General features: G+C 44.0%; 1 protein-coding gene across 1 annotated transcript; it reads left to right on the top strand.

Annotated features, from left to right (window-relative positions):
• The first annotated feature begins 527 nt into the window (after positions 1–527).
• On the top strand, positions 528–21,975 carry TXNDC15 (thioredoxin domain containing 15). The gene is made up of 5 exons (XM_073649277.1): positions 528–692; positions 8,829–9,289; positions 16,618–16,781; positions 18,486–18,616; positions 21,444–21,975. Exons 1-5 carry the CDS (start codon positions 623–625, stop codon positions 21,638–21,640), a joined length of 1,023 nt encoding a protein of 340 aa, XP_073505378.1. The 5' UTR covers positions 528–622; the 3' UTR covers positions 21,641–21,975.
• The last annotated feature ends 3,716 nt before the right edge of the window (positions 21,976–25,691 follow it).

Raw genomic sequence — 25,691 nt, 5'->3', positions numbered from 1 at the left:
TGTGTGTCTCAGTGGCCATAAAGGAGACATTGTCCCGTGACGAGTAAGGCGCTTCCATATGGGCCCTCTTTCTGTGTGGGGGAGATTAGGGGTGTAATCTAGGTGGCCCTGACATTGGCTGCCTCATAATTTCCTGTCTCAGTCGGCAGTTCCATTATACACAGCTGGTGTTGTGCACACCGAGCTCTTCCAGTTCCCCATAACTGACTGCCGCAGCTCATCATACATCGTCTGGGGCCTTGATACGTCCGGATTGGATTTTAGCGATGTTATGTGTATAACCTGCAGCCCTCAGCAGCCGCCAGCCTCGTACAGTGCGGGCCAGCAGCTGTACGGCGAGTCTCTTAGCCGTGGTGCTCACATCACACAGGCTCCAGGCGCCCTCATGTGGTAGTGCTAGGTATTGACTCGCTTTGTCACCCTAGAGGCGAAGGCACGGCCATTTTACCGTAGATTTCTCGTGATCTTTATGCAAAGACTCCTACAAAATGGCAGCTTGCCGATTTGTCAGGACAAATCATGGGGCTTCCGGCGGAAACGTGTCATGTGCGGAGCCCGGAAATGGTAGGAGTCTGCTTGGAACGCAGAAATGTCTGTATGGAGATGAAATAGTCGGGATAGTATGGGGCTCCCAGTGCGTGTCGTGATAATATGTGGCGTGTACTTCCTGTGGCTGGCATTGGGCGCTAGAGGTGAGAGACTTCTGTCAGTGCTGAAGGCAGAGGGGATCCGCTGGAAACATTGCAGCCATCATATCTACACATATATAGTGGCCCCTGTGGACTGCAGCTGGGGGCGGGGGTCTCCTCTGTGGATGGGGAGACTCTATAGTTTTAGGCACATAAGTTCCCTCAGACTGACCGCACTGTCTTATTTACATTCTGATGCCTCCATACACTGCGCTGTAAGCAATGTTACACCGAGCTGGCCCTGCGTACGGTGCTAGGATGAGCGGGCCCCCATGTATGACGCTAGGCGGAGCGGGCTCCCGTGTATGACGCTAAGCGGAGCGGGCCCCCATGTATGAAGCTAGGCGGAGCGGGCCCCCATGTATGAAGCTAGGCGGAGCGGGCCCCCATGTATGAAGCTAGGCGGAGCGGGCCCCCATGTATGAAGCTAGGCGGAGCGGGCTCCCGTGTACGACGCTAGGCGGAGCGGGCCCCCATGTATGAAGCTAGGCGGAGCGGGCCCCCATGTATGACGCTAGGCGGAGCAGGCTCCCGTGTATGACGCTAGGCGGAGCGGGCCCCCGTGTACGACGCTAGGCGGAGCGGGCTCCCGTGTACGACGCTAGGCGGAGCGGGCCCCCATGTATGAAGCTAGGCGGAGCGGGCCCCCATGTATGACGCTAGGCGGAGCAGGCTCCCGTGTATGACGCTAGGCGGAGCGGGCTCCCGTGTACGACGCTAGGCGGAGCGGGCTCCCGTGTACGACGCTAGGCGGAGCGGGCCCCCATGTATGACGCTAGGCGGAGCAGGCTCCCGTGTATGACGCTAGGCGGAGCGGGCTCCCGTGTACGACGCTAGGCGGAGCGGGCCCCCATGTACGACGCTAGGCGGAGCGGGCCCCCGTGTACGACGCTAGGCGGAGCGGGCCCCCGTGTACGACGCTAGGCGGAGCGGGCCCCCGTGTACGACGCTAGGCGGAGCGGGCCCCCGTGTACGACGCTAGGCGGAGCGGGCCCCCGTGTACGACGCTAGGCGGAGCGGGCCCCCGTGTATGACGCTAGGCGGAGCGGGCCCCCGCGTAAGCCATAAAGCCATGGCCCCCCTATCAGTATTCGGTCAGTATTTTTTCTCAGGAGTGGGAGCCAAAACCAAAAGTGGGTGATTAATCCAGAATTGGTGACTTGTTTCTATTATACCTTTTCTCTGATTGTTCTTCACCTGGTTTTGGCTCCTGAGAAAAAATACTGACCGAATACTGATAGGGGGGCCGTGGCCTTACACAGAGCATGCTCCTAGAAACAGTGCCATTCATAGTGTGCCCCCTGTAAGTAGTGCTATATAGAACATGCCGCTATAAACAGTTAAACCAACAGCCTGCCTTAAGAATGTTCCCCTATATACAGTACCATCCAAAGTGTTCCTCCTTATAAACCTTGCCATCCAGAGTTGGCAGCCAGAGAGGTCACCCTTTAGTGAGTTGGTCCAATCATTTCTTTCAGGAGCGCTCCGCTCCCCATTCTTTCTTTTTCCTGCCTGATTGACACTGGTTATCACACTTCCCCCATTATAGGCAACACTAGGGGGTATAATGGAGTCTAGACACAAAGAAATTTAAAATTACAGTTTTTATTGAATCAGACTAAAATATTACACAGAAACAATTAAATAGTTAAGCAGGAAAATTTCAGCTAACCAAGGTTATACATATGGGGCTCAGTCCAAAGGTTCACTCATGTGAGAAATAGAGTTGAGGCATGTATTAAATACCAATAATCTAGCTATTGGTAATCAATGTTTTTTTTTGGACAATAGGTGCTGTCTTTATTTAAGGAACAGGGAACATAAAGTGAAAATGCCCTATAAAGTTTCAGTGCCAGCAGCTTAAAAAATATTGCCTAGATATTCCTATATAGCCTTGACAGCCCTAATAGAGAAGTTGGTATCAGTGTCAGATCCAATGCTGTTTTGTCAAAATACGTTAATCATAGTGAACTACGTGAAAAGGCCAATGCCCGCAGAAGAGATCTAACAACTGTAAGCCCAGGGAGTACCAATAGCAATATGTGCTGTCTCTATATAATAAACAAGGAACATAAAGTGCAAATGCCCTATAAAGTGTCAGTGTCAGCAGCATATAAATATAGTTTGGATGTTCCTGGCTGTAGCGTGGTGAAACGGTGTTATCGGGGTGCAGCACCAGGATCACTGGGTCACTTTCTCCCTCCTTTGGTTGTAAGTAATAGATGTATTGATATCATCTGGGCATATAGTTGTTAGATCTCTGCTGCGGGCATTGTCTTCCTATGTAGTTTACTATGATTAATTCTGATAAATCTGACACTCATACCAACTTCTCTATTAGGGCTATCAAGGCTATACAGGAATATCTAGGCAATATTTTTTATGCTGCTGGCACTGACGCTTTATAGGGCATTTGCACTTTATGTTCCCTGTTCATTAACCCCTTAAGGACCCTGGGATTTTTCGTTTTTGCATTTTCGTTTTTTGCTCCCCTTGTTCCCAGAGCCATAGCGTTTTAATTTTTTGGTCAATATGGCCATGTGAGGGCTTATTTTTTTGCGGGACGAGTTGTACTTTTGAACGACATCACTGGTTTTACCATATCGTGTACTGGAAAATGGGAACAAAAATTCCAAGTGCGGTTACATTGCAAAAAAAAGTGCAATACCACAGATGTTTTATTTTTTTATTTTTTTTTACCACGTTCACTGAATGCTAAAACTGACCTGCCATTCTTATTCTCCAGGTCATTACGAGTTCGTAGACACCAAACATGTATAGGTTATTTTATATTTAAGTGGTGAAAAAAAAATCCAAAGTTTGCTAAAAAAATAAAAATAAAAAAAAATAATGGTGCCATATTCCAAGACCCGTAGCGTCTCCATTTTTCGGGATCTGGGGCCGGGTGAGGGCTTATTTTTTGTGCGCCGGGCTGACGTTTTTATTGATACTATTTTGGGGTAGATCCGATGTTTTTATCGCCCGTTATTGCATTTTATTGCAATGTTGCTGCAACCAAAAAACGTGATTCTGGCGTTTAGAATTTTTTTTCTCGTTACGCTGTTTACTGAACGGATTAATTCTTTTTTATATTGATAGATACCAAACGTGTATGTGGTGGGATTTTTTTTTATTATTTTGAATGGGGCTAAAGGGGGGTGATTTAAACTTTTATATATTTTTTAATATTTTTAAAACATTTTTTTTTACACCTTTTGCATGCTTCAATAGTCTCCATAGGAGACTAGAAGTAGCACTTGTCTGATCGTCTCTGCTACATAGAAGTGATGAACAGATCACCTCTATGTGGCAGAAATGCTCCTGTGCTATGAGCGCTGACCACTAGGTGGTGCTCATAGCAATCTTTTCATGAAAACCACTGGGGTCTGCTGCAGACCCAGGGTTGTCATGCTGACCCATCGGCGACCCGCGATCACGTGACGGGGTCACCGATGGGCGGGGTAAGTGACACGCTTCCGGCGCGGCGATGTTAAATGGCGCTGTCAGAGATTGACAGCGGCATTTAACATATTAACATCCGCGGGTGGATCGCGATTCCACCCGCGGCAGTTGCGGGCACATGTTAGCTGTATAAATCAGCTGACATGTGCCCGGTTCAGTGAGGGCTCAGCGCCGGAGCCCTCACTGAACCGAGGGTTACAGCCTGGTGCGTACTATTAAGCCCCAGGCTGTAAAGGTTTTTTTTAAATAGAGACAGCACCTATTGTCCAAAAAACCCCCTTTGATTACCAATAGCTAGATTATTGGTATTTAATACATGCCTCAACTCTTTCTCACATGAGTGAACCTTTGGACTGAGCCCCATATGTATAACCTTGGTTAGCTGAAATTTTCCTGCTTAACTTTTTAATTGTTTCTGTGTAATATTTTAGTCTGATTCAATGAAAATTGTAATTTTAAATTTCATTGTGTCTAGACTCCATAGTGTTATATATATATATATATATATATATATATATATATATATATATATATATATATATATATATATATATATATATATATATATATATATATATATATATATATATATATATATATATATATTGACTTTGGAGTGACTAAATTTTGTTTTTTTGACATGTGCTAGTTTACTGATTGACATTGGGCCTGTGGCATGGCTCGGCCTCTGACTTGAGCTCAGCCCTCGCTGAGGCTGCTGTATGAGCAGTCTTTCTTCCTCTGCAGTGTTAGTGGCACTGAAGTCAGCTGAGATCTGGAGTAAAGAGTGCGCTCCAGAGATCTCGGTGGCCCCACTGCCATCAAGCTCTATAGAGACGAGAGGAAGCGGCGGCCGGTACCTGTGCAATTGTAATGGGGAATGGGCAGCGGTTTAATAGGTTTATATTGGAAATTTGTATGTTTTCACAAGCACTATATAATTATACCCATCTTCTAAAGGGGACCTGTCATTAGTTACATCTGAGGGAATTAACACTTAACCTTTAATAGGTCATATAAAACAGTCAAAACTTGTCAAAAGGACCCAAAACAAATAGCACAAAACAGTAACCGAAATTGATACACAGGCACAATAGTATATATATATGTACACACACTGCTCAAAAAGATAAAGGGAACACTTAAACAACACAATGTAACTCCAAGTCAATAACACTTCTTTGACATCTACCTGTCCAGTTATGAAGCAACACTGATTGTGAATCAATTTCACATGCTGTTGTGCAAATGGAACAGACAACTGGTAGAAATGATAGGCAATTAGCAAGATACCCCCTATAAAGGAGAGGTTCTGCAGGTGGTGACCACAGACCATTTCTCTGTTCTCATCCTTTTTGGCTGTTGTTTTGGTCACTTTTTCATTTTGCCATTGCTCTCACCCCTAGAGGTACAGTAGAATGAGGCGGTGTCTACAGTACAACCCACAGAAGTTGCTCAGGTAGTGCAGTTCATTCAGGATGGCACATCAATGCGAGCTGTGGCAAGAAGGGTAGCTGTGTCTGTCGGCACAGTGTCCAGAGCATGGAGCAGATACCAGGAGATGTGTAGTGAGCCATAGGAGGGCAACAACCCAGCAGCAGGACTGTTACCTCCTCCTCTGTGCAAGGAGGAACAGGAGGAGCACTGCCAGAGCCCTGCAAAATGACCTCCAGCAGGCCACAAATGTGCTTGTGTCTGCACAAACGGTTAGAAACCGACTCCATGAGGGTGGTATGTGGGCCCGACGTCCATAGATGGGGGTTGTGCTCACAGCCCAACACCGTGCAGGACTCTTGGCAAAGTCGCCTCTGGCGCTCTGTGCTCTTCACAGATGAAAGCAGGTTCACACTGAGCACATGTGACAGACGTGACAGAGTCTGGAGACTCTGTGGAGAGCGATCTGCTGCCTGCAACATCCTTCAGCATGACCAGTTTGGCAGTGGGTCAGTAATGGTGTGGGGTAGCATTTCTTTGGAGGGCCGCACAGCCCTCCATGTGCTCGCCAGAGGTAGCCTGACTGCCATTAGGTACCGAGATGAGATCCTCAGACCCCTTGTGAGACCATATGCTGGTGCGGTTGGCCTAATGCAGGACAATGCCAGACCTCATGTGGCTGGAGTGTGTCAGCAATTCCTGCTAGATGAAGGCATTGAAGCTATGGACTGGACCGCTTGTTCCCCAGACCTGAATCTGATTGAGCACATCTGGGACATCATGTCTCGCTCCATCCACCAACGTCACGTTGCACCACAGACTGTCCAGGAGTTGGCGGATGCTTTAGTCCAGGTCTGGGAGGAGATCCCACAGGAGACCATACGCAACCTCATCAGGAGCGTTGTAGGGAGGTCATACAGGCACGTGGAGGCCACACACAATTCTGAGCCTCATTTTGACTTGTTTTAAGGACATTACATCAAAGTAGGATCAGCCTGTAGTGTGTTTTTCTACTTTAATTTTGGGGGTGACTCCAAATCCAGGCCTCCATTGGTTAATAAATTTGATTTCCATTGATGATTTTTGTGTGATTTTGTTGTCAGCACATTCAACTTTGTACAGAACAAAGTATTCAATGAGGTTATTTCAGTGTTCCCTTAATTTTTTTGAGCAGTGTATCTATCTATCTATTATATACACACACCTACTAGGGCACCCATTTGAAACTGATGCTGTTGTTCCTGTGTATCAATTTCGGTTACTGGTTTGTGCTATTTGTTTTGGGCACACAGATAGGAATGGTCAATTGCATGGAGACATGTAATGATAAACAAGTTTATGGAGCAATCTCAGCAGATGTGTGAGGGTCCTATTGGGAACATTTGTGAACATTTCTGCATAAATCTGGTGAGATTGTTCCATAAACTTGTTTATCAATAGATCAGTTTTTGACTATTTTATATGATCTATTAAAGGATAAGTTTCAATTCCCAGCCATTGTTATTTTCTGTAGCTTTATATAAGCTGGTGGTTCATCCTCAGACAATTATTTAGCTACTGTATTTTTCCAATAGTTACATCTGCCTGACCCATGGGTAGCCTGACTCCAAGCCTGGCAGTGCGATTGTAGCCAGGTATATTTTACTCTGAAATGTGGAGGGTTAGAGAAATCCAGTAAAGGCACACGGACTGGCAGCTCGGCTATAAATGTTACGGACAGTGATTGACAGTCACTTCTGAATGGTTAAACAGCTGCAATCTGGTCACTGCTACTAGGCAGATGCCAGCTATGTAACACAGCTGGCATCTGTGCAGTATGGGTCGGGCTCAGCTTCTGACTGGGATGCACTAATACATTAGGGTGCATGGAGTAGGTAATACATTCCTTCGCATTGAAATTGCAACACTAAGAAGGAAAAGTAGAGTTATGGAAATCACAGAATTGATGCACATGTTAATGATATGCAAATGATGAAAAAATAGAAACAACATTTTCAAAACCTCTTGTTTTTTTTCAGTATGAGTGCCATGTGCAGAAATATATGCACTTACACACCTTTGCTGCTATCAGTGAGGTTCTTAATGGTTGTATGTGGAATAATTGCCATTGAGCAAATAGTCAAGATCCACTGCTGGCAGCTCCATTTACAATTGACAACTCATGGCTTCCCATATGTGCTCGATGGAAGTCTGGAGACGCTGCAGGACATGGTAGCATGTTTAGGGTACACAAGCTGCTTACAGTAGCACCAGTAACGTGATCTGGCGTTGTCATGTTGAAAAATATCTCTTGGAACACTGGAGAAATGGCTGTACTACTGGTTCCACGATAAAACTGTTCTGTATTTTAGGTGAAATTTAACATCACTTACCAATCTGAAGTCATCAAACAGTGTCTACACAAACCATCCGAAGGAGCTTCCATGTTTGTGCCAGATGTCCAGCTACAGGTGTCCATTGACCGCACGCTACCGCTCTTAACGGCTAGCATGGTGCAGAGCAAGATGGCAATGGAGACCTATTTTCTTTAGCGATGCGTCACACCTTCGTCTTGGGTGCAATGATATATGTAGACCTAGTGGTGAACAGCTAACAACTTGCTGTTATGTTTATTTGGTCATGGAACCAGTGGTATGCCCATTTCTCCAGTTTTCCAGGAGCCGGTTTTCATCATGACGATGTCAGGCCGCATGTTGCTTGTGCTACTGTGAGCAGCCCACGTGGCCTAAATGTGCTACCATGGCCGGCAGCGTCTCCAGACTTGTCTCCCATCGTGCACATATGGGACGCCATTGGTCAGCAACTGTAAAGGGAGCTGACAGCAGTGTATCTTGAAGATTTCTGTGTCCAAGTGCACTCAGCGTGGTAAAACATTCCTCAGAAAGCCATTAATAACCTCATTGATAGCAGCCAAGGTGTAAGTGCGGGGATTTCTGCACATGGCACTCCAACTCGGTACTGAATAAGTCGAGAAGTTTGAACATTTTTTCCATTTTTTTTATGATTTGCATATCACTAACATGTCTATGGATCCTGCGATTTCTGTAATTCCACTACTTTTCCTTCTTGGTGTTGTAATAGCTTGCGTGTATATATTGTACACTGTGTAGCAGTAACCATCTGATATATGTGTGATATGTAATATAAGAAGGTTGATAGAAGGCACAGGCGGTAACGATTTCTCTGGAAAGATGAGTGATTATCACTAGAAGTATGGCTTCATCATACATTTATTTCCAACAGGTAATCAAGGTGAAGATGTGTATCAAGAAGATCATCCATCAGAAATCCTTCAGAACTCAAGTCCCATACCTACAACAGTGGGGTATGAGGGGTATGAAGAAAGCCGTAGTACAGGAGCTGTTCAGTACAAGACGGCTGAGATTGCTGATGCTATGCAGAGTTTAGACATCCAGACGGACCCTGCCGTGCTACTTTCCATGCTGCCCAGGGTTATGAAGGACAGAGCCGGAGCAAATACTGTATGTGACACGGAGACGGGTGGTGAAGAATGTGGCTCCAGTGATGATTCACTCAGCAATTCGGATGACCAGTCTCAGGAACAAACCCAAAATATGGACGCCAGTGCTGCAGACACAGACTCAAATACCACAGATAGCAGCAAACCTCTAAAAGTCAACTGTGAGGACCGCAACATCACGAATATGGAGAACTTTACTTTGCAAATCCTTAATATTTCTCAGGTATGATACAGAATTGATCGTTATCATAGGAAGACTTGATCTGGAGACGTGGTTTATGAGGTATATTATATATTTGGCGTGGTTGTGAGATGCTTGTGGTTAAGGTGTTGAAGCAATATGTGACCAGTGTGAACCATGACATGGTGCTTTGAGCTTTATCGCCCCTGGCTGGGGGTAAAAAGAGGGAGGTTTTTTTCATGGGGCTCTGTATGTCATGAAGTAACATTTAACCATCATTTTCTTTGTGTGGTTTTTTTTATCTTAAAGGGTTTGTCCACTACTTTTACATTGATGCCCTATCCCTAGGATAGGGCATGAATGCACCCCCGCCGATCAGCTGTCATCAGTGGCGGCGGCCGCCGGCCAGAAGTGCTCACCTGCGGGGCTCTGCCGTCAAGTGGTAGTGGCCACCGCAGTGTACTGCACATCCGCCTCCTATTCAATTGAATAGAGAAATGGCCAATCTACCATTGATGCAGGGAGCAGCAGCCTTTCTTGCCGATTCATCAGCAGACTCGGAGGCTGGCGGCCAGGTCAGCGGCCTCTCTAATGCCACTCATAGGGCGCTATGGCTCAAATGTTGGCCGGGGGATGGCCAGTCTAAAACTAATGTATATTCCGTTCCATGTGATGGAGAGTAGCTCTTTGGTCAGGTTCTGGATGACATTCTGGACAAAGCTGGTGATAGAAAAAGGGATTTCCCAGTTTGTCCATTCCTGAGTATAAATGGTCCTTTCAGAGGAGAAGGTCGGCCGGAAAAGATCTCCCAGGGATAAAGTAAAATGGGAAGACAGAAGAGGAAAAAATAGGATTCATGTTTGGGGGTCCCTCCTTGTGTGTGTGTGTGTGTGTGTGTGTGTGTGTGTGTGTGTGGGGGGTGGGGGGGGAGTCTTCTCAGTGACTCCATGCCCCGGGTAGGGGGAAAGCTTTCCCTTTTCCTCCCTTCCTGGGCAAGAATGGATTCTAGATGTAGTGAAATCAGGCCTGATGTTGGAATTTCAGACCTTTCAAACATTTGCAGTGGCATCCCCCTGGAAATCTTGGGACGAACAGTTGGCGCCGGAAGCATACTTTTTAAATGTAGCTGAGAAACAGGTTCTCATAGAGGTACCTTTTGGAAGAAGAAGAAAAGGGGATTCTATTTCCCCCCCTTTTCTTGATAAAGAAGCCAGATGGCACCTTCAGAACCATCATCAGTTTGAAGAATCTGAACAAATTCCTGATGTATCGACCTTTCAAAATGTATTCAATAAAATCGCCTCTAAGACATCTGTTTCAAAATTGTTACATGAGGGTGCTGGACCTGAAAGATGCATTCTACCGTGTTCCTCTCCATGCAAGAAACCAGAAATTTCTAAGGATGGCCTTATTCATAAATAAAAAGGTCAGGCATTTTCAGTTCAGGGCCTTGCCAGTCTGGCTGTCCATGTCCCCTAGAGTATTTACGAAAATCATAGATGAAATGACAGCGCATCTTTGGGAGCAGGATACTCTAATAATTCCGTGCTTGAACGATATCCTGATTGTTGACAAATTGGTAGAACACTAACTTACAACTAGCAAGGGTCAGAGCCATCTTGGAGGAATTGGTTGGGCTTCTGAACCTAAAAAATCAAAGCTAATTCCATCAAAAGTTGTTTTTTTAAGGTTCACGTCCAAGAGAAGCTGACCGGCACCAGTACACATGAAAAAATTTTGTGAAATCTGATATCCCTATTATCAGATTGCTTAGCCCTTAGGCAATCTATGTAGGGCAGTGCTGTATGTAAAGGAATTGTGCATCAAATCCAACAAGAAGAAAACAGCACTCACCTATTTGGACCCGTGGAAGCGCAGTCAGTGCTCGAAACGGCCGTCATCCACTTCTCACCTCCACACCACCCAACCAGCCGCTGCACCGCTATGTCAAATCCAGAATAAAGGACTCCACACTGGCATCTTGCGGTGAGTGCTGCTTCTTCTTTCTTTTGGACTTGATGTCTTTTTTTTTTAGGTCTTATCTTAGAATCAGTGAGTCAGACTTGTTTCTTACTAGAAGAGAAAATGCAAAAAGTGGTGGCCTTGGTAACAGCGGCAGTAAACCATCTTACCATGACACTCGGGCAATGTCATTGTTGGGGACCTTGACCTCATGTATCCCAGCAGTACTATGGGCCCAACTGCATAGCAAACAATTGCAGAAAGAGATACTAATAGGCGAGAGACAGCTCAGCGGGTGTTTGAAAGGAAAACCAAGTCTTTCTTCAGTGACAACCAATGCTCTTATCGTGGCTAAGCGTAAAGAATCTGTCAGTAGGAGTCCCATGGGTATGGATTATGGATGTCATAACTACAGATGCAGTGGAGTCGGTATAAAATGGACCAACTCCTAAAATGGATAATAAATTGGGTACAAAAGTTCAATGCAGTTTATGGGGAATATTTTTTCATAAGAATTTGGGAAAGTTATGAAATGTCCTATTCCTGATCTAAGGGTCTAGACTTTTAGCTGAGAAGAATCTGTGCTACAGTAAATTAATCACTTAAACATGAGCCATGTATGAGGGAGCCGGTGTCATGGAAATTGAGGCGTTGTAGGTTTGGCTTACCGACTCCACAGCCCTGAGCGTGTCTGAGAGACTGTGTAGTTCAGGGTGTTTGGTCAGAACACGAAAAGAGAAGTTCATCGAACATGAAAGAACTTCTTCTGGCAATGAAATATGCGATGGAGAAATTTCTCTCATCTCTCCAAAGCCTTCCTGTTCGTATACCAGCGTTACACATAAAAGTTAAAGAAAGGGCATACTTCCTAAGCCTATGTCTTTCCTCCAGTAATAATGATCCCAGCAGTTCTAAGGAAGGTCAAGGAAGACCAGGCAAGGATGATCCTGATAGCCCCCATTCTGGTCCAAACCGTGATTTTAATGGATGAGGCTGAAGTCTATTTCCAATTCATGGATCTTTCCAGAGATCCTGGATCTACTCATCCAAGGTCCGTTCTGGCATCCACAAGCAGCAGACCTTTATTTGACAGCCTGGAATTTGAAAGGTCACTGTTAATCAAGAGATTCTTTTCTCAAAGTGTAGTATCTACTTTACTTAAGAGCAGGAAATCGGTAACGACAAAAAAATATTATAGGACCTGGAAAAATTTTCTGTTTTGTTCAAGGGAAAGTCTTGGTGAGGAAATTCCGATTAAATCTATTCTAGAATTTCTTCAGAAAGGATTAGGGCTTGGGCTATCCATTAGCACTCATAAAGTGCAGATCTCGGTTCTAGGGGTGTTGTATTTGTCACAGGTTTACTGCGACAGAGAGGAGCCAGAAGACCGCAGCGGCTGAATTTACGTACTCCTGCATTGAATAGAAGCACTTCTCCCTCTTATTAAATGGTGCTTGTTTCTTTCAGGCGTTAATCTGCTCAGCTTTGAGTCTGTTCTTGGAAGTTCTCAGCTGAGCAGTATCAGCCACTCCCCTCTAATATGTAGTCTCTGCGCTGGCAATCTGCATTGCCAGTGTTAAGTCTTGTACTGCCTGGTGAGGAGTGAAGGATTCGATAGAGGCATTTAAGGAGAGCTGTTCTGTGACTGATGCTTGGTGTTTTGGTTGTGTGCAAAGTCCCATCCTCTTCTATTTTTGTTTACCTTCCTCATCCCTCTGGTATCTCCCTCTGTTGTCTGAGTGCATATTTTGTGTTTGGTATTTTATTTTATTCCTGTACATCCTTCCTTGTTTGTCTGATTGGTGTATTTACATACACTATTAAATTCCACATCCCTGGGTGGGGGAGGGAACAGATAAGGGCTGATGCAGGAGAACAGCAAGACACGTGGCCCCAGCATCTTCACCATCTGAAGTAACCTGGGGAACAGGGATAGATAGGGCACCCCTAGTGTTAGGTATAGGGTAGGAGCCCCTGGTTTGTCAGACAACAGCATCGTGGCTATTACTATGACTTGGCCGGCAATAGATGGATTATTAGGTTTATTAAAGCATGTGACAGGTCTGAGCCAATCCCTAGTCTGAAGATTCCTCCTTGGGATCTGAACTTTGTGCTGGAGGCGTTAGCCAACCCGCTCTTTAAACCTTTAGAGGAGTCCTCTGTTAAAAATCTTACCTTACAGACTGTAATTCTGGTAGTGCTGACTTGAGTCTGTAGGGTCCGTGATATCCAGGCCTTGTCAGTTAATCTCCCATTTACACAGATTTTGGAAGTTAGGATTATTATAAAATCAGATCTGGCCTACCTTCCGAAAGTAGCCATGAAATTTCATAGGAGTGAGATTATTCTTCACTCCTTTTGTACTAATCCTAGGAACCGAAAAGAGGAAAAATTCCACACACTGGATGTTAGAAGGTCTTTAATAAATTACATGTCTATAGTGAAGCAATGGAGGAAGAGACAGTCGTTGTTTCCTATCAGGGCTCTAGGAAATGCCTTAAAGTCTCTAGGGGTACCCAAGCTAAATGGATTAGGGAAGCCAATAGGATAGCCTACTCCTCTAGTCATGCATCAGTCCCAGAAAGTATAAAATGCTTGATCTGACCTCCTCTGCTGATCTATCCTTTGGAAGAAGGGTTCTACAAGTGGAGGTCTGTGTTGCTGTCATGGGGGAAGGGAAAAGATGAAATTACTTACCAGTAAATGAATTTTCCAGAGCCCATGACAGCACCCTTATATCCCACCAACTTATCACTAGTTTTGGTGTGCACTAATAAAGATTTAGGTGTATAGTCTAGAGGGTGTTGTAGTTATTTCTGGTGACGGTGTGTATCTTGGAGGTCCTTTCATGCCCTGTAACCCAACTAATGCACTGGAGAGGCTCTGCCCTTTTATTTATTTATTTTTAGTAGTTCCTGTCCTTGATGGGGGGGATCCCCTCTCTTGTGTGGTGCTGGTATGGGCTTTGAAAAATCACTTTACCGGAAAGTAATTTAGTCCCCCCCCCTCCCATCCCCTCTCTATTTGTACCGAAGAGATCCGGTATCTGAAAGTCACAATGGACAGTCTAATGTCTTGGGAACTGCCCATCTGTACCAAAGAGTCTGGCAGATGGAAAAACAATTGTCAGACACGCTGGATGTCAGTACTTGGAGTTAAAGGGATAGTCCACAAAAAAATACAGATTGCTTCTCATCAAAAATGACCTATTTTTTTCATTCTATGAGTTATGTTAAAGGGAACGTTTCACCAGGTTTTCCCCATATAATGGCCATCTCTGGTCTTAATCCGGCACCTCCTCTCTTCCTACAATGGCCGTCCTCCAGCTTGCTTCATGTGGATGATGCGTCCTACGTCATCCACAGTGTCCCCCAAGTGTGCTCTGCTGAGGGCAGAGTAAAGCACTGTAGTGCGTATGCATCAGCTTTACTTCTGGGTCATTGGCACTCTTTGGCTTTTCCCGGCACTTGTGCATTACAGTACTGGGCTCTGCCCTTGGCAAGGCAGAGAGAAGGGAGCTTGCACAGGGGCAGAATTGGGGAACACTGTGTGGATGATGTAGGACATGTCATCAACATGAAGCAGGCTGGAGGATGGCCATTATAGGAATAGAGGAGTTGTCGGATCAAGACTTAGAGACGCCTATCAGACTGGACCGTACAGTGTGTCGGTATATTAAAAAAAAAAAAAAGGGTTTTTTTTTTTTTTTTTTTTAGGATCTGCATAATGGTTTGGAGATCTTTTTTTACAGCATTCTAGTATGCTGTGAAAGAGGCCTTAATGGTGGTGGCCGTACTTTATATGGGGAAAACCTGGTGACAGGTTCCCTTTTACAGAGTAACTGTTTTAATTTTTATTTAGCAAATTAGCAGTACACATGCAAATAAGCAACTTAGTAATATATCTTATCAGAGAAATTAGCTTTTTTTCTCCTCCTGGATTGCTCTTTCAATCTTAAAAAATTATTTTCAGTGAAGATTTTCACATTACTGAGATTGCAGTTGGTGCTAATAAGATTCTATGGAGAGAAGAGGGAGGAGCTAGAGACAGTTATTCTGCTCTCCTGCTGTATCCAGATACAATTCTCTATCTCCTATCTCAGTAATGTAAATTTAAGAGGAAAAATTTGTGGAGTTTTTTCACGCTGTTGAAGATTGAATAAAATCTGGTCTTCTCAGTAATGTGAAAGCCTCTCTTCACTGAATACAGATTTGACCAGTGAACTGAGAATTTAATAATGAATGATCAGTCTTGGTGGAGAAAGAAGCAGATTTAGCTAAAAAGATATATTACAGAGTCTTATTTTCACATGCACTAATAATTTCTGAAAGAAAATGAAAGGGACGGTTACTCTTTAAAGTGAACCTGACAGCTGATGCATGCTACCCGTGGGTCATGTAGCATGTATCAGGCATTGACTCTATGATCTCAGCCATGTATGTTTGACTCTGAAACACTTTGGTGTTTCACAGAAAAACATACTTTAGAAGCTGCTGGGAACCAAGCTACAGGAGAGACAGGCGGGTCCCCGGCGGCTTCTACCCGAGGGATAGGTCTCTGGCCATGTGCCGCAGTATTTCAGAGTCAAACATACCTCGCTGAGATCGGGCAGCATGTATCAGCATCAGAAATCTTGTAATTTTCTCACAGGTAACTAAGCTTAATATTACACTCAAACTTCCTGTTCTGCACCAGGGCTGTGGAGTTGGTATAAAATGGACCGACTCAGACTCCTAAAATATATAATAAATTGGGTACAGTAGTTCAATGCAGTTTGTGGGGAATATTTTTTCATAAGAATTTGAGAAAGTTATGAAATGTCCTATTCCTGATTTAAGGCTCTAGATTTGTTGCTGAGAAAAATGTCCTACTGTAAATTTATCATTTAAACATGAGCCATGTATGAGGGAGTCGTGGAGTCGGTGTCATGGAAATTGAGGCGTCTGAGTTGAAGGTTTGGCTTACCGACTCCACAGCCCTGTTCTGCACTGATGACTTTTCACCAGTCTCCTTACCTAGTAATGATAACACCTCTATATACTGTAGATAACACAGGATCCGGTCAACATATCCTCAGACCTGTGTGTGAAGGGGCCTGGCTAAGCCAGCCTCCTATTCACAGGTAAACATTTGGCGTTCAGCTCCTTCAAACCCCTGATGAGGTGCCTGATGCAGGAATGGTACAGAATCCTCACTGATGAGCAGCTCTAGCTCTTTATGCCTTTCCAGCCAAGAATGATTATATTCCTGGACATCCAATGAAAATCTCAAAAATGGGAAGGAATTGAAAGCAAAGTATGCTAGAAAGTTGTATAACTTTTCATTGCACAATGTAACCACTGTTTTAGGTTATGTGTCGGTAACATTTCCTATACTATATAATGGGTATTTTTTTTTTCATTCTTTAGGACCTTATGGATTTTCTAAATCCAAACAGCAGTGAATGTTCTATGGTTTTGTTCTTTACCCCCTGGTGTCAGTTTTCGGCTGACCTCGCGCCTCATTTCAATGCCTTGCCTAGAGCCTTCCCAACCCTGCAGTTTTTGGCACTGGATGCTTCCCAGCACAGCAGGTATGGATTGTGTCTGCACTTCTGATAGAAAGCGTACAGCTACATGTGGCTTTATTAATAGTGAATTGCGTTTCTTCACTTTTTCCACTTTTTTAAAAAAAATTAGGTCATAAAGTTGATGAATTTGGTGCTTTGGCTCTTTACAGCATACTACCAAATACCTGGGAAAGAAAACCTTACATTTCACCAGAGCGCAGTGGTAAAAAGTGAAATAACCATCTAATAATCTGTGGTTCAGGGCGGGGAGCGACCATTTTCTCCCCATGTAACTGCATGGTGCGAAGTTATATAGTAATGCATTTACAAGCATTTCCCTTTAATGGGTTTAATGGCATATGGGTGTAAAGCAGGGGCTGCTATTAACTAAAGTTCCTGGGCAACTCTACAACATACAAACGAGTCTTGGGCCCTCTGGGAGACCGTGCCAGGCACTGAAAGTCCACTGTATTAAAGGAAACCTGTCACCAGGTTTTCCCAATATAAAGTACGGCCATCACCTTTAAGGCTCTATCACAGTATTCTAATTAGCTGTATGCAAGTCCCGAGTCCCCTCTGAATAGCACAAAAAAATACTGTTTATTATACCCCGATACGGTGTGGTGTGATGGGCATCGCTGGTCTTGCTACGGCGCCTCCTCTCTCCTCGCAATCACTGTCCTCCTTCCCTGCTTTATGTGAATGACTTGTCCTACATCATCCACACAGTGTCCCCAGTTGCGCTCCTGCACAGATGTACATCGCTCTGCTCTAAGGACAGAGCACAGTACTGTAGTGTGCATGCGCCGGCTTTACATCCGGGTCATCAGCGCTCTTCGGCCTCTCCCAGCACATGCACATTACAGTACTGTGCTCTTCCCTTAGGAGCGTGATTGGGGGACACTGTTCGGATGACATAGGATGCGTCATCCACATGAAGCAGGGAAGGAGCGCGGCGATCGCAACCAGAAACCAGAGAGGAAGTACCGAAGCAAGACCAGCGATGTCCATCAGACCGCACCGTATGAGCAGATAATAAAATGTCTTTGTGCTACACAGAAGGGGTTAGAACCTTATATACAGCTTACTAATATGCTGCAACAGAGGCATTAAAGATGGTGGCCGTACTTTCTTGGGAAAACCTGGAGACAGGTTCCCTTTATTGACAAAGGTTTTCATAGCTGTATGTTGTACAATAGGTGTTCATTGACTGTTGTCTCTCCCGTGGCAACCCCCCTGCCCCCACATACACACACTTGGTTCAGTGCGAGTGTGCACGTGTTCTTATTAGAAGAGTGGAGTAACCTGCTGTCAGACAACTCTGATGGCTGCAACAAAACCATCGCCATTGAAATTCACCAGAGCCTTCTCTTCCACATCACAAAGGGCGAGATGGTGGGTGGGCAGTCCTAAACTGATGGATTAGGACAACCTTCTCTAATGTGTATGGGGCCCTTAGGGTAAAGCCATGCTCAGCAGGTTAGTTTTGGAGTTTTTTTGCCCCTGAATGGGGTTTAGAGAAATCCATTTGTTGACCACTGAAACAGCCCCATTTAAATGAATGGTATTGATTCCCTTTCACAAACCTGCCACTTGTGAATATGCTCTCATAATGATATGCATATTATTGCATCTTTTTGTTACGTTGTCACTATGCATTTCATGCTGTAACTGATTTTTTGATGTCCTTCTGTCTCATTTCTAACGTAGCGACTGTTTCTCTCATAGCCTCTCCACCAGATTCGGTACAGTTGCTGTCCCTAACATCCTGCTCTTCCAAGGCGCAAAACCAATGGCCCGGTTTAACCACAGTGAAAGGAACCTGGAATCCTTTAAGTCTTTTATATTCAACCAGTCAGGTACATAGCGATCATAGGCTGAACGTACTGAGTGCTGTGCCAGCATTCACACAGCCAGAGACTCCACTATGACAAGGCCCTCACAGTGTACCACCAAATCCAATTACCGTATTTTTCGGACCATAAGACACAAATTTTTGAGGAAAATGGGGGGTGCGTTTTATGGTCCGAATGTAGAGCTTACCTGATAGGTTGCGGCGGTGGTAAAACGGGATCGCAGGGCCCTCCGTTCCCTCCCTCCTCCAGGAACCCTGCGGCGGCAGCAGCAGAAGAGTTGAGATGCTGCGGGCCTGTGTCTGGCTGGGGGCCGATGAGCAGCGTGTGTGGCTTTCCGGTGTGCGCGGCCATATTCATGTACACCGCAGCACACCCGTAAAGCCGCACACGCTGCTCTGCCACGCCAGACAGCGGCCCCCAGCCAGACACCGGCCCTCAGCTATCTCACCTCTTCTGCTGCAGCCGCCAGGTTCCTGAGGGCCCTGCGATCCTGCTCCACTACCGCAACTCCCCGCTGCTGGAGCACCGGCTTCCTGAAGGACCCTGCCTCCTGTGACTCCCGCTCCACCGCCCCCCAGGTAAGATACCTATTCAGACTATAAGACTGACCCCCCATCTTATAAAAAATATTTTTTTCCTATATTCTACCCCAAAATTTGTGATGCGTCTTATGGTCCAGTGCGCCTTATAGTCCGAAAAATATGGTACTTTCAGTTTTATCTACATATTAACCATTTCCCCAGATGCATTCTGAAATTTACTGAGCATTAATTTTTTTTAATGCATGTAACAGCTGTAACCTTCTTATTTAACTTATTCAAGTGATTTTTTTTTTCCCATAAAAGTAAGACATTATTATTTTAATACCATTCCAAACTAATGGCTGTTTTTTTTAAGCCATTTTATATATGACAAGCCCCAAGGTCACTGTGTGCAGGATATGGCTCTATATATGATTGACATTCATTTTGTTTTTTAATATCATTTACTTTTATATTGTAAAGAGTTTCCCAAAATTGGCACTGCCTGCGGTCTTCTATGATGATGTCAACCTCTAAGGTTAAGTACCCACGTAGCGTTTTTACTGCTGCGAAAACGCTTGTAAAACCGTCTGCCATGCAAAGCAATGTGAATTCGGATGTGCTGTGCACATGATGCGCTAATTTGCGCGCCGAATTCGCATTGCGTTGAAAAACACAGCATGACCATTTCTACCGCGATTACGATGCAAATTCGCGGCCATTGAGGAACATTGAAAAGCAGCAAACCCGCAGGTATATGTGGATTTGCTGCGTTTCAATTAAATTCACTGGCCGTGAATTTGCAGCGTAATCGCGGTGCATGTGGTACCCATGATGAAGAGGAGACTACAACTCCTCTTCATCCCAGCTACCATGCGGTGAAAAAAAGAAATAAAAAAGTTAAAAATAAGCAAAACCTGTATATTCACCTCTCCGGCGGCCCCCGGTCTGCTCCCGGCCACGTCCTCTCTCCTCGGGTTTCTCGCAGTGTACTGTCAGGACCTGCGGTGACATCATTTAGTCACCTGATGGTCACACGACCGCTGACGTCGGCGGTCAGGTGATGGTCGCGTGACCATCAGCTGACTAAATGACGTCACCGCAGGTCCTGACAGTACACTGCGGGAAACCCGAGGAGAGAGGACGTGGCCGGGAGGAGACCGGAGAGGTGAGTATACAGGTTTTTTTTTTTATTTTTAACGTTTTAATTCTTTTTTTTTTTTCTATAGATGCAGCATTTAACGCATCAGTTGTTCACGCATTATAAATCCATGCCGGTTGCATGGATTTATATTGTGTGACCAACTTGTCAAGCACTTTTCCAAGTGATGCTCAAGATCGCTTGGAAAACTGCTTGGAAAAACGCATGCGAAAATGCTGAAAAAAACGCATGCGAAAACGCTGAAAAAAACGCTTCTTTCTGGCAGAAAAAACGCATGTAAATCTGCATGCATTTTTTTTCTGCCTGAGAGAGGCAAAAACGCTCTGCAACAAATCTGCTACGTGGGCACTTAGCCTAAGTATCACATTGCAGTAACCAACAGAACATAACTCCGCACTGTGAGCCTGAGCTTTAACCTCTTATCCTTTTGCAAAACCTAAAAAGTGGTGGGGTGACATCAGACACACAGAGCAGATCCCACCCACATTTACTGCCGTCGTAATGCGAGCTTGCACTGCATTGGGTTTTCATGACCAATGTTAGCAGCTGCTCCCCCTAGTGTTTCAAAGTAGAAAATATCAAAACTTTTAAATATAATTTTTCATATTTTATACAATTAAAAATAAACACTCTTTTAATTAAACATTAATACTTTACATTTTTTTTTATTGCATCAAACTTTGTTAGTAAACGCGATAAAAATCTGCATAATTATTGCATAGAGATAGAAAGTCCAGGACAAAAAGTGGCTACCTGGCAAAGTATTAAATAGAAACAATGATACTTTATATACATACAAGGGTCAATGTATAGTGCAATGAATACAGATATATATGTACAAAAAGATAAAGATATCACAGCAGTGTAAATTACCAGGTGGGAGTGTGAGCACACATTGCGCGTTTCGCATACAAGCTTCATCTGGGGAACACAGTCACATTGCTATTTAATCCCATTGCTACAGGTGACAATAATCCCTTGTGTGTTACATAAAATACAAATAGTGGTATTTATACATTTGCTCTTTAGAGTCGTCCAGTCTAGTGATCTCTGATGTAATCGAGCAGGACATTACAGTTTACCGGTTTTATTTCCACTTTCCTTTATTTTAATGATTGGCTTCTAACGATCTGAATATTTCTTCCAGGAATTGAAGCAATACCGGATATTTTTGTCACAGAGGCCGACATTGAAGGTCCATTACCCAGCACTCCTCAGGCGGGAATAGACTGGCTCCTTGTTTTCTCTGTAGTCTATGTGACGTCCTTTATTGTATATGCCACTATGCAAACTGATCGGATTCGTTGGCTTATACCGGGGCAAGAACACGAACATCAGGAATGATTTTCTGATGAAACACCGCAGGACTGGTTACTGCTGCTGATATTGTTCTCAGCGGATAGCGTTTGGCTTAAAGTGTTTTTTACATGCTGTTTGAATACGTACACACTGAACATTGGATCACTGGACGTTGTCACTTACTACTTTGTAGAACTCCCATTCATTTCACCGCAGCGCGGTTGCGCTTGAGCACTTGGACCTGATTATTGGTTTATGCGGAAAGAAAATCCTTTCAATGCTCCAAGAACAACCAGAGCCGGTGTACTTATTTTGGTCTGATCTCTTCTTGAGACGCATTGTAAATATTAAAGAATAAAACCATGCTTTTTGTTTGCTAATATTGTGTTTTTCCATTTTCCGATTGTATATATTGGACATAGAATTTTATTTTCTTCACCTCTGCAATACACTTTTTGAGAAGGGCCTTCATAAAGGGGTTGTCTCATCAGACATCCCATTTAATATGAAAGACCCCACTCTGATCAGCTGAGTGGTGCGGGTCAATATGAAAATGGATTTTCTTGTGAGGAAACGTCTGTACCTTGCTGCCTGCTACTTTGTAAAGGTAGCATTACGTGCTGCCGCTCTAAGGACTACCCAACTGTATAATACACTGACCTCCTAGTGCTAAATATATTTATTTATTTTACTCACTTATATAGCGCCATTAATTCCACAGAGCTTTACAGACATCATCATCACTGTCCCCATTGGCACTCACAATATGAATTCTCTATCCGTATTAGTTTGGAGTGTAGGAGGAAACTGGAGAACCCGGAGGAAACCCACACAAACACGGGGAGAACATACAAACTCCTTGCAGATGTTGTCATTTATGGGATTTGAACCCAGGACCCCAGTGCTGCAAGGCTACAGTGCTAACCACTAAGCCACCATGCTGCCCATATATGACTCAAATATTGAAACTTTATAGTATTTCATGTTTTGTTTTTTTAAAATGTCGGATTTAATTTTTTTTCATTTATTTTTTTTTTATTTGAGTACAAAAATGTAAAAAAGGTAAAGCTCAGTGTGGGAAGATTGTGGGGTAATATTTATCTTATTCAACAGACAGATTACTGAAGTTAGAGGCAAGTGCTAGCTCTGTGACAGTCACCAGGTGCCATGCATGGAGCGGGCTCCGCTCCTGTGCCCGCTCCATATGCCCCACCTGACCTGTGATGAAAATATGTCACACTGGCTAGGGGTTAATAAATCCAGATTGAAATCCAATAGCAATCCTCCTATCAACTTCAAATATTTCCTCGTGTACTCTTTCCTCTAACCTTCCCCCAAAATTCTTACCACTGACTGACACTACTGCTTACAGAGTCTCCAAATGTTGTCCCTATACTTGTTACAGTAGAATCCAGGGTGCCCATCCACATCACATGAACATCGGGAGAACTGTATAAATTCTAACTATGGGTTGGCTGACTGCAGTTGTACCGTATCTGGGTTAGTGTGCAGCTCCGTGCTCACTGCCTGTCATTACCACTAGCACTGTCTTGTTAGCAGAACAATCCACACCTTTGCCTGCCACAATGTGGGAAATCACTCATCTACTAGCCCTTAGGCTATCATGGGTCATTTTGCCGTCTACATTATCCACATGGACGGCACACTGACTGAAAATTGCGATTTTTTTTTTATCACACAGATTCAGTCATTGAAAAATATCGCTCATAATGTCTGGAAAGCGCTGTGGAATTAATGGCGCTATATAAGTGAGTAAAATAAATCAATCTGCACTGCCCCATTGAATAACATTGATCCCAGTGCTGTCTGTTTTTTTTTCACGGACAGCACTTGGATCAAAAATATGGTCATGTGAACAAGCCCTCAAAGAGATCCTGACATTAAGATTTTATACCCCATACTAAAGGCGCATGTATGTAAAGGTTCTTTAAAGGGAACCTGTCACCATGAAAATTCATTCTAATCTATTGGCACCATACTATAGAGCAGGGGGAGCGGAGGAGATTGATATATAGTTGTTTGAGAAAAGATTCAGTAAAATCCTGTGTTTTCATCTTATAAACTTCTGCTTTTTATGGGATTTTTGATCCAGCGGGCGGTCCTATTAGTAATTGACAGCTTTCTTTGTATAAGTATACATACAGAGGTCACTGATAGGACCGCCCACTGGATCAAAAATCCCAGAATGAGCAGAGGATTAAATGATTAAACCTCAGGTTATACTGAATCTTTTTCTCACAAAACTCTATCAATCTGCTCCGCTCCCCCTGCTCTATAACATGGGACCTACAGATTGGGAAACATTTTCATAGTGACTGCTTCCCTTTAATGCTGATTAAATCCTTTTCTTTCTTGTAGAATCCATAGTTTAATTTGAATGATAATGTGTTTTAAGTACAATGAGTGGGTACTGCACGGTGGGTGGGCACAGCTCTCCTGGCCTCTCCCTATTCTCCACCCACTGCGTGCCTCCCGTCTCTGCGTGCCCCCCGTCTCTGCGTGCCCCCCGTCTCTGCGTGCCCCCCGTCTCTGCGTGCCCCCCGTCTCTGCGTGCCCCCCGTCTCTGCGTGCCCCCCGTCTCTGCCTGACAGGCCACTGAGACATGAGGGAGAGGGACAGAGAACTGCGAGTGCAGTACCCACCAAAGCGGTTTCCTACAAGAAAGAAGCAAATTTCTGTGCTAAGAAATATTACATAGTTTCGCATTTTCATGTGTATTATTACTTTAATTTTTATTTCATAAATGAACGGTTACTCTTTAACTCCTTCACGACATTTAACGTACCTATAAGTCCTGATTGGGAGGGAGCAAACCCACACGATCGCAGCTGGGAGCTCGGCTTAACTGATAGCAGAGCCATGGCTGTCACAGTCAGGGGGGGGAATCTCCCACTGCTACGCGATCGGCATCCCCGCAACATCATGACGAGCTGCCGATCATTGTCAAGGCAACCCAAGGTCATCAGGAGCATGGTCTAAAAGGTCATTCCTTCAGTGTAGCATCGACAAGTATAATGTATTTAACAGTGATCAGAGTAATAAAAGTAAAAGTCCCATAATAGGACTAAATAAAATGATTTTTTTTTTTTTAAATATCACCAAAAAAAATAATTTAAATATACCTATTTATTGGTGTAATTTTTTATTATGTAAAAACTTAAAATAAAGTACACATATTTGGCATCACCATGTCCGGAACGGCCTGATCTATAAAGCTATTATACTAGTTAACCCCTTCAATGAACACAAAAACAAAAAAAATTATGAAAAAATAGGCAAAAAAACAACTATGGTTTTTCATCATACCGCCAAAAAAAGTGGAATAAAACGCGATCAAAACATTGAATAGAAAAAAAAGGGATATTGCTGAAAACATCATGTTGTCCCTACAAAAATAAGCCACTATGCATCTCTATCAGCAGAGAAATAAAAAAAGCTAAAGCTCTCAAAATAAAGTGATGCAAAAACAACAAGTTTTACCTATAAAATAGTTTTTATGTAAAAGCGGCAAAACATAAAAACATTATATAAATGTGGTACCGCTGTAATCGTACTGACACAAAGACTAAAGCTGCCTTCTCTATTTTCCCACACGGTGAACAGCATAAAAAAAATAAATTCCGGAATGCTGTAAATCGTGATCTATGAACGACGGCTACGGGCCGGCATTCATAGGAGGTTCACAATGGCAGGCTATCATGACAACCCCTCGGTGCCCTGTGATCATGTGATAGGGGCACCGATGGGCGGGATCTGTTAACGGTCGCGGGTGGATTGAGAAAATAAAAGTTATGGATTTTACTAGAGGGGGAGGAAAAAAATGGAAAATTGCCATGTCATGAAGGGGGTTAAACTAAAAGTTGATGCACCTCTTTTCCAGATTGTTCTTGTACAAAGTTAGAATATATAAATACTATGTATGGTTAGTTAATAGTATGAATGATGCAGGCAGCATCCAGCCTTCATGCCCCTTGTCTTCAGGTGCATTGCACACAAGTCGCTTCTTCTTTCAGGATATAGTCATTGGTGCTATAGGGAATCCTCTCCTATTTCGGGATGGGATTTGTATAAATCA

Source organism: Phyllobates terribilis, unplaced genomic scaffold (assembly GCF_046119375.1).
Source record: "Phyllobates terribilis strain yellow unplaced genomic scaffold, ASM4611937v1 Scaffold_10__3_contigs__length_209671492, whole genome shotgun sequence".
NCBI classification, from domain to species: Eukaryota; Metazoa; Chordata; class Amphibia; order Anura; family Dendrobatidae; genus Phyllobates; species Phyllobates terribilis.
This window is presented reverse-complemented; position numbering and strand designations above follow the sequence as displayed.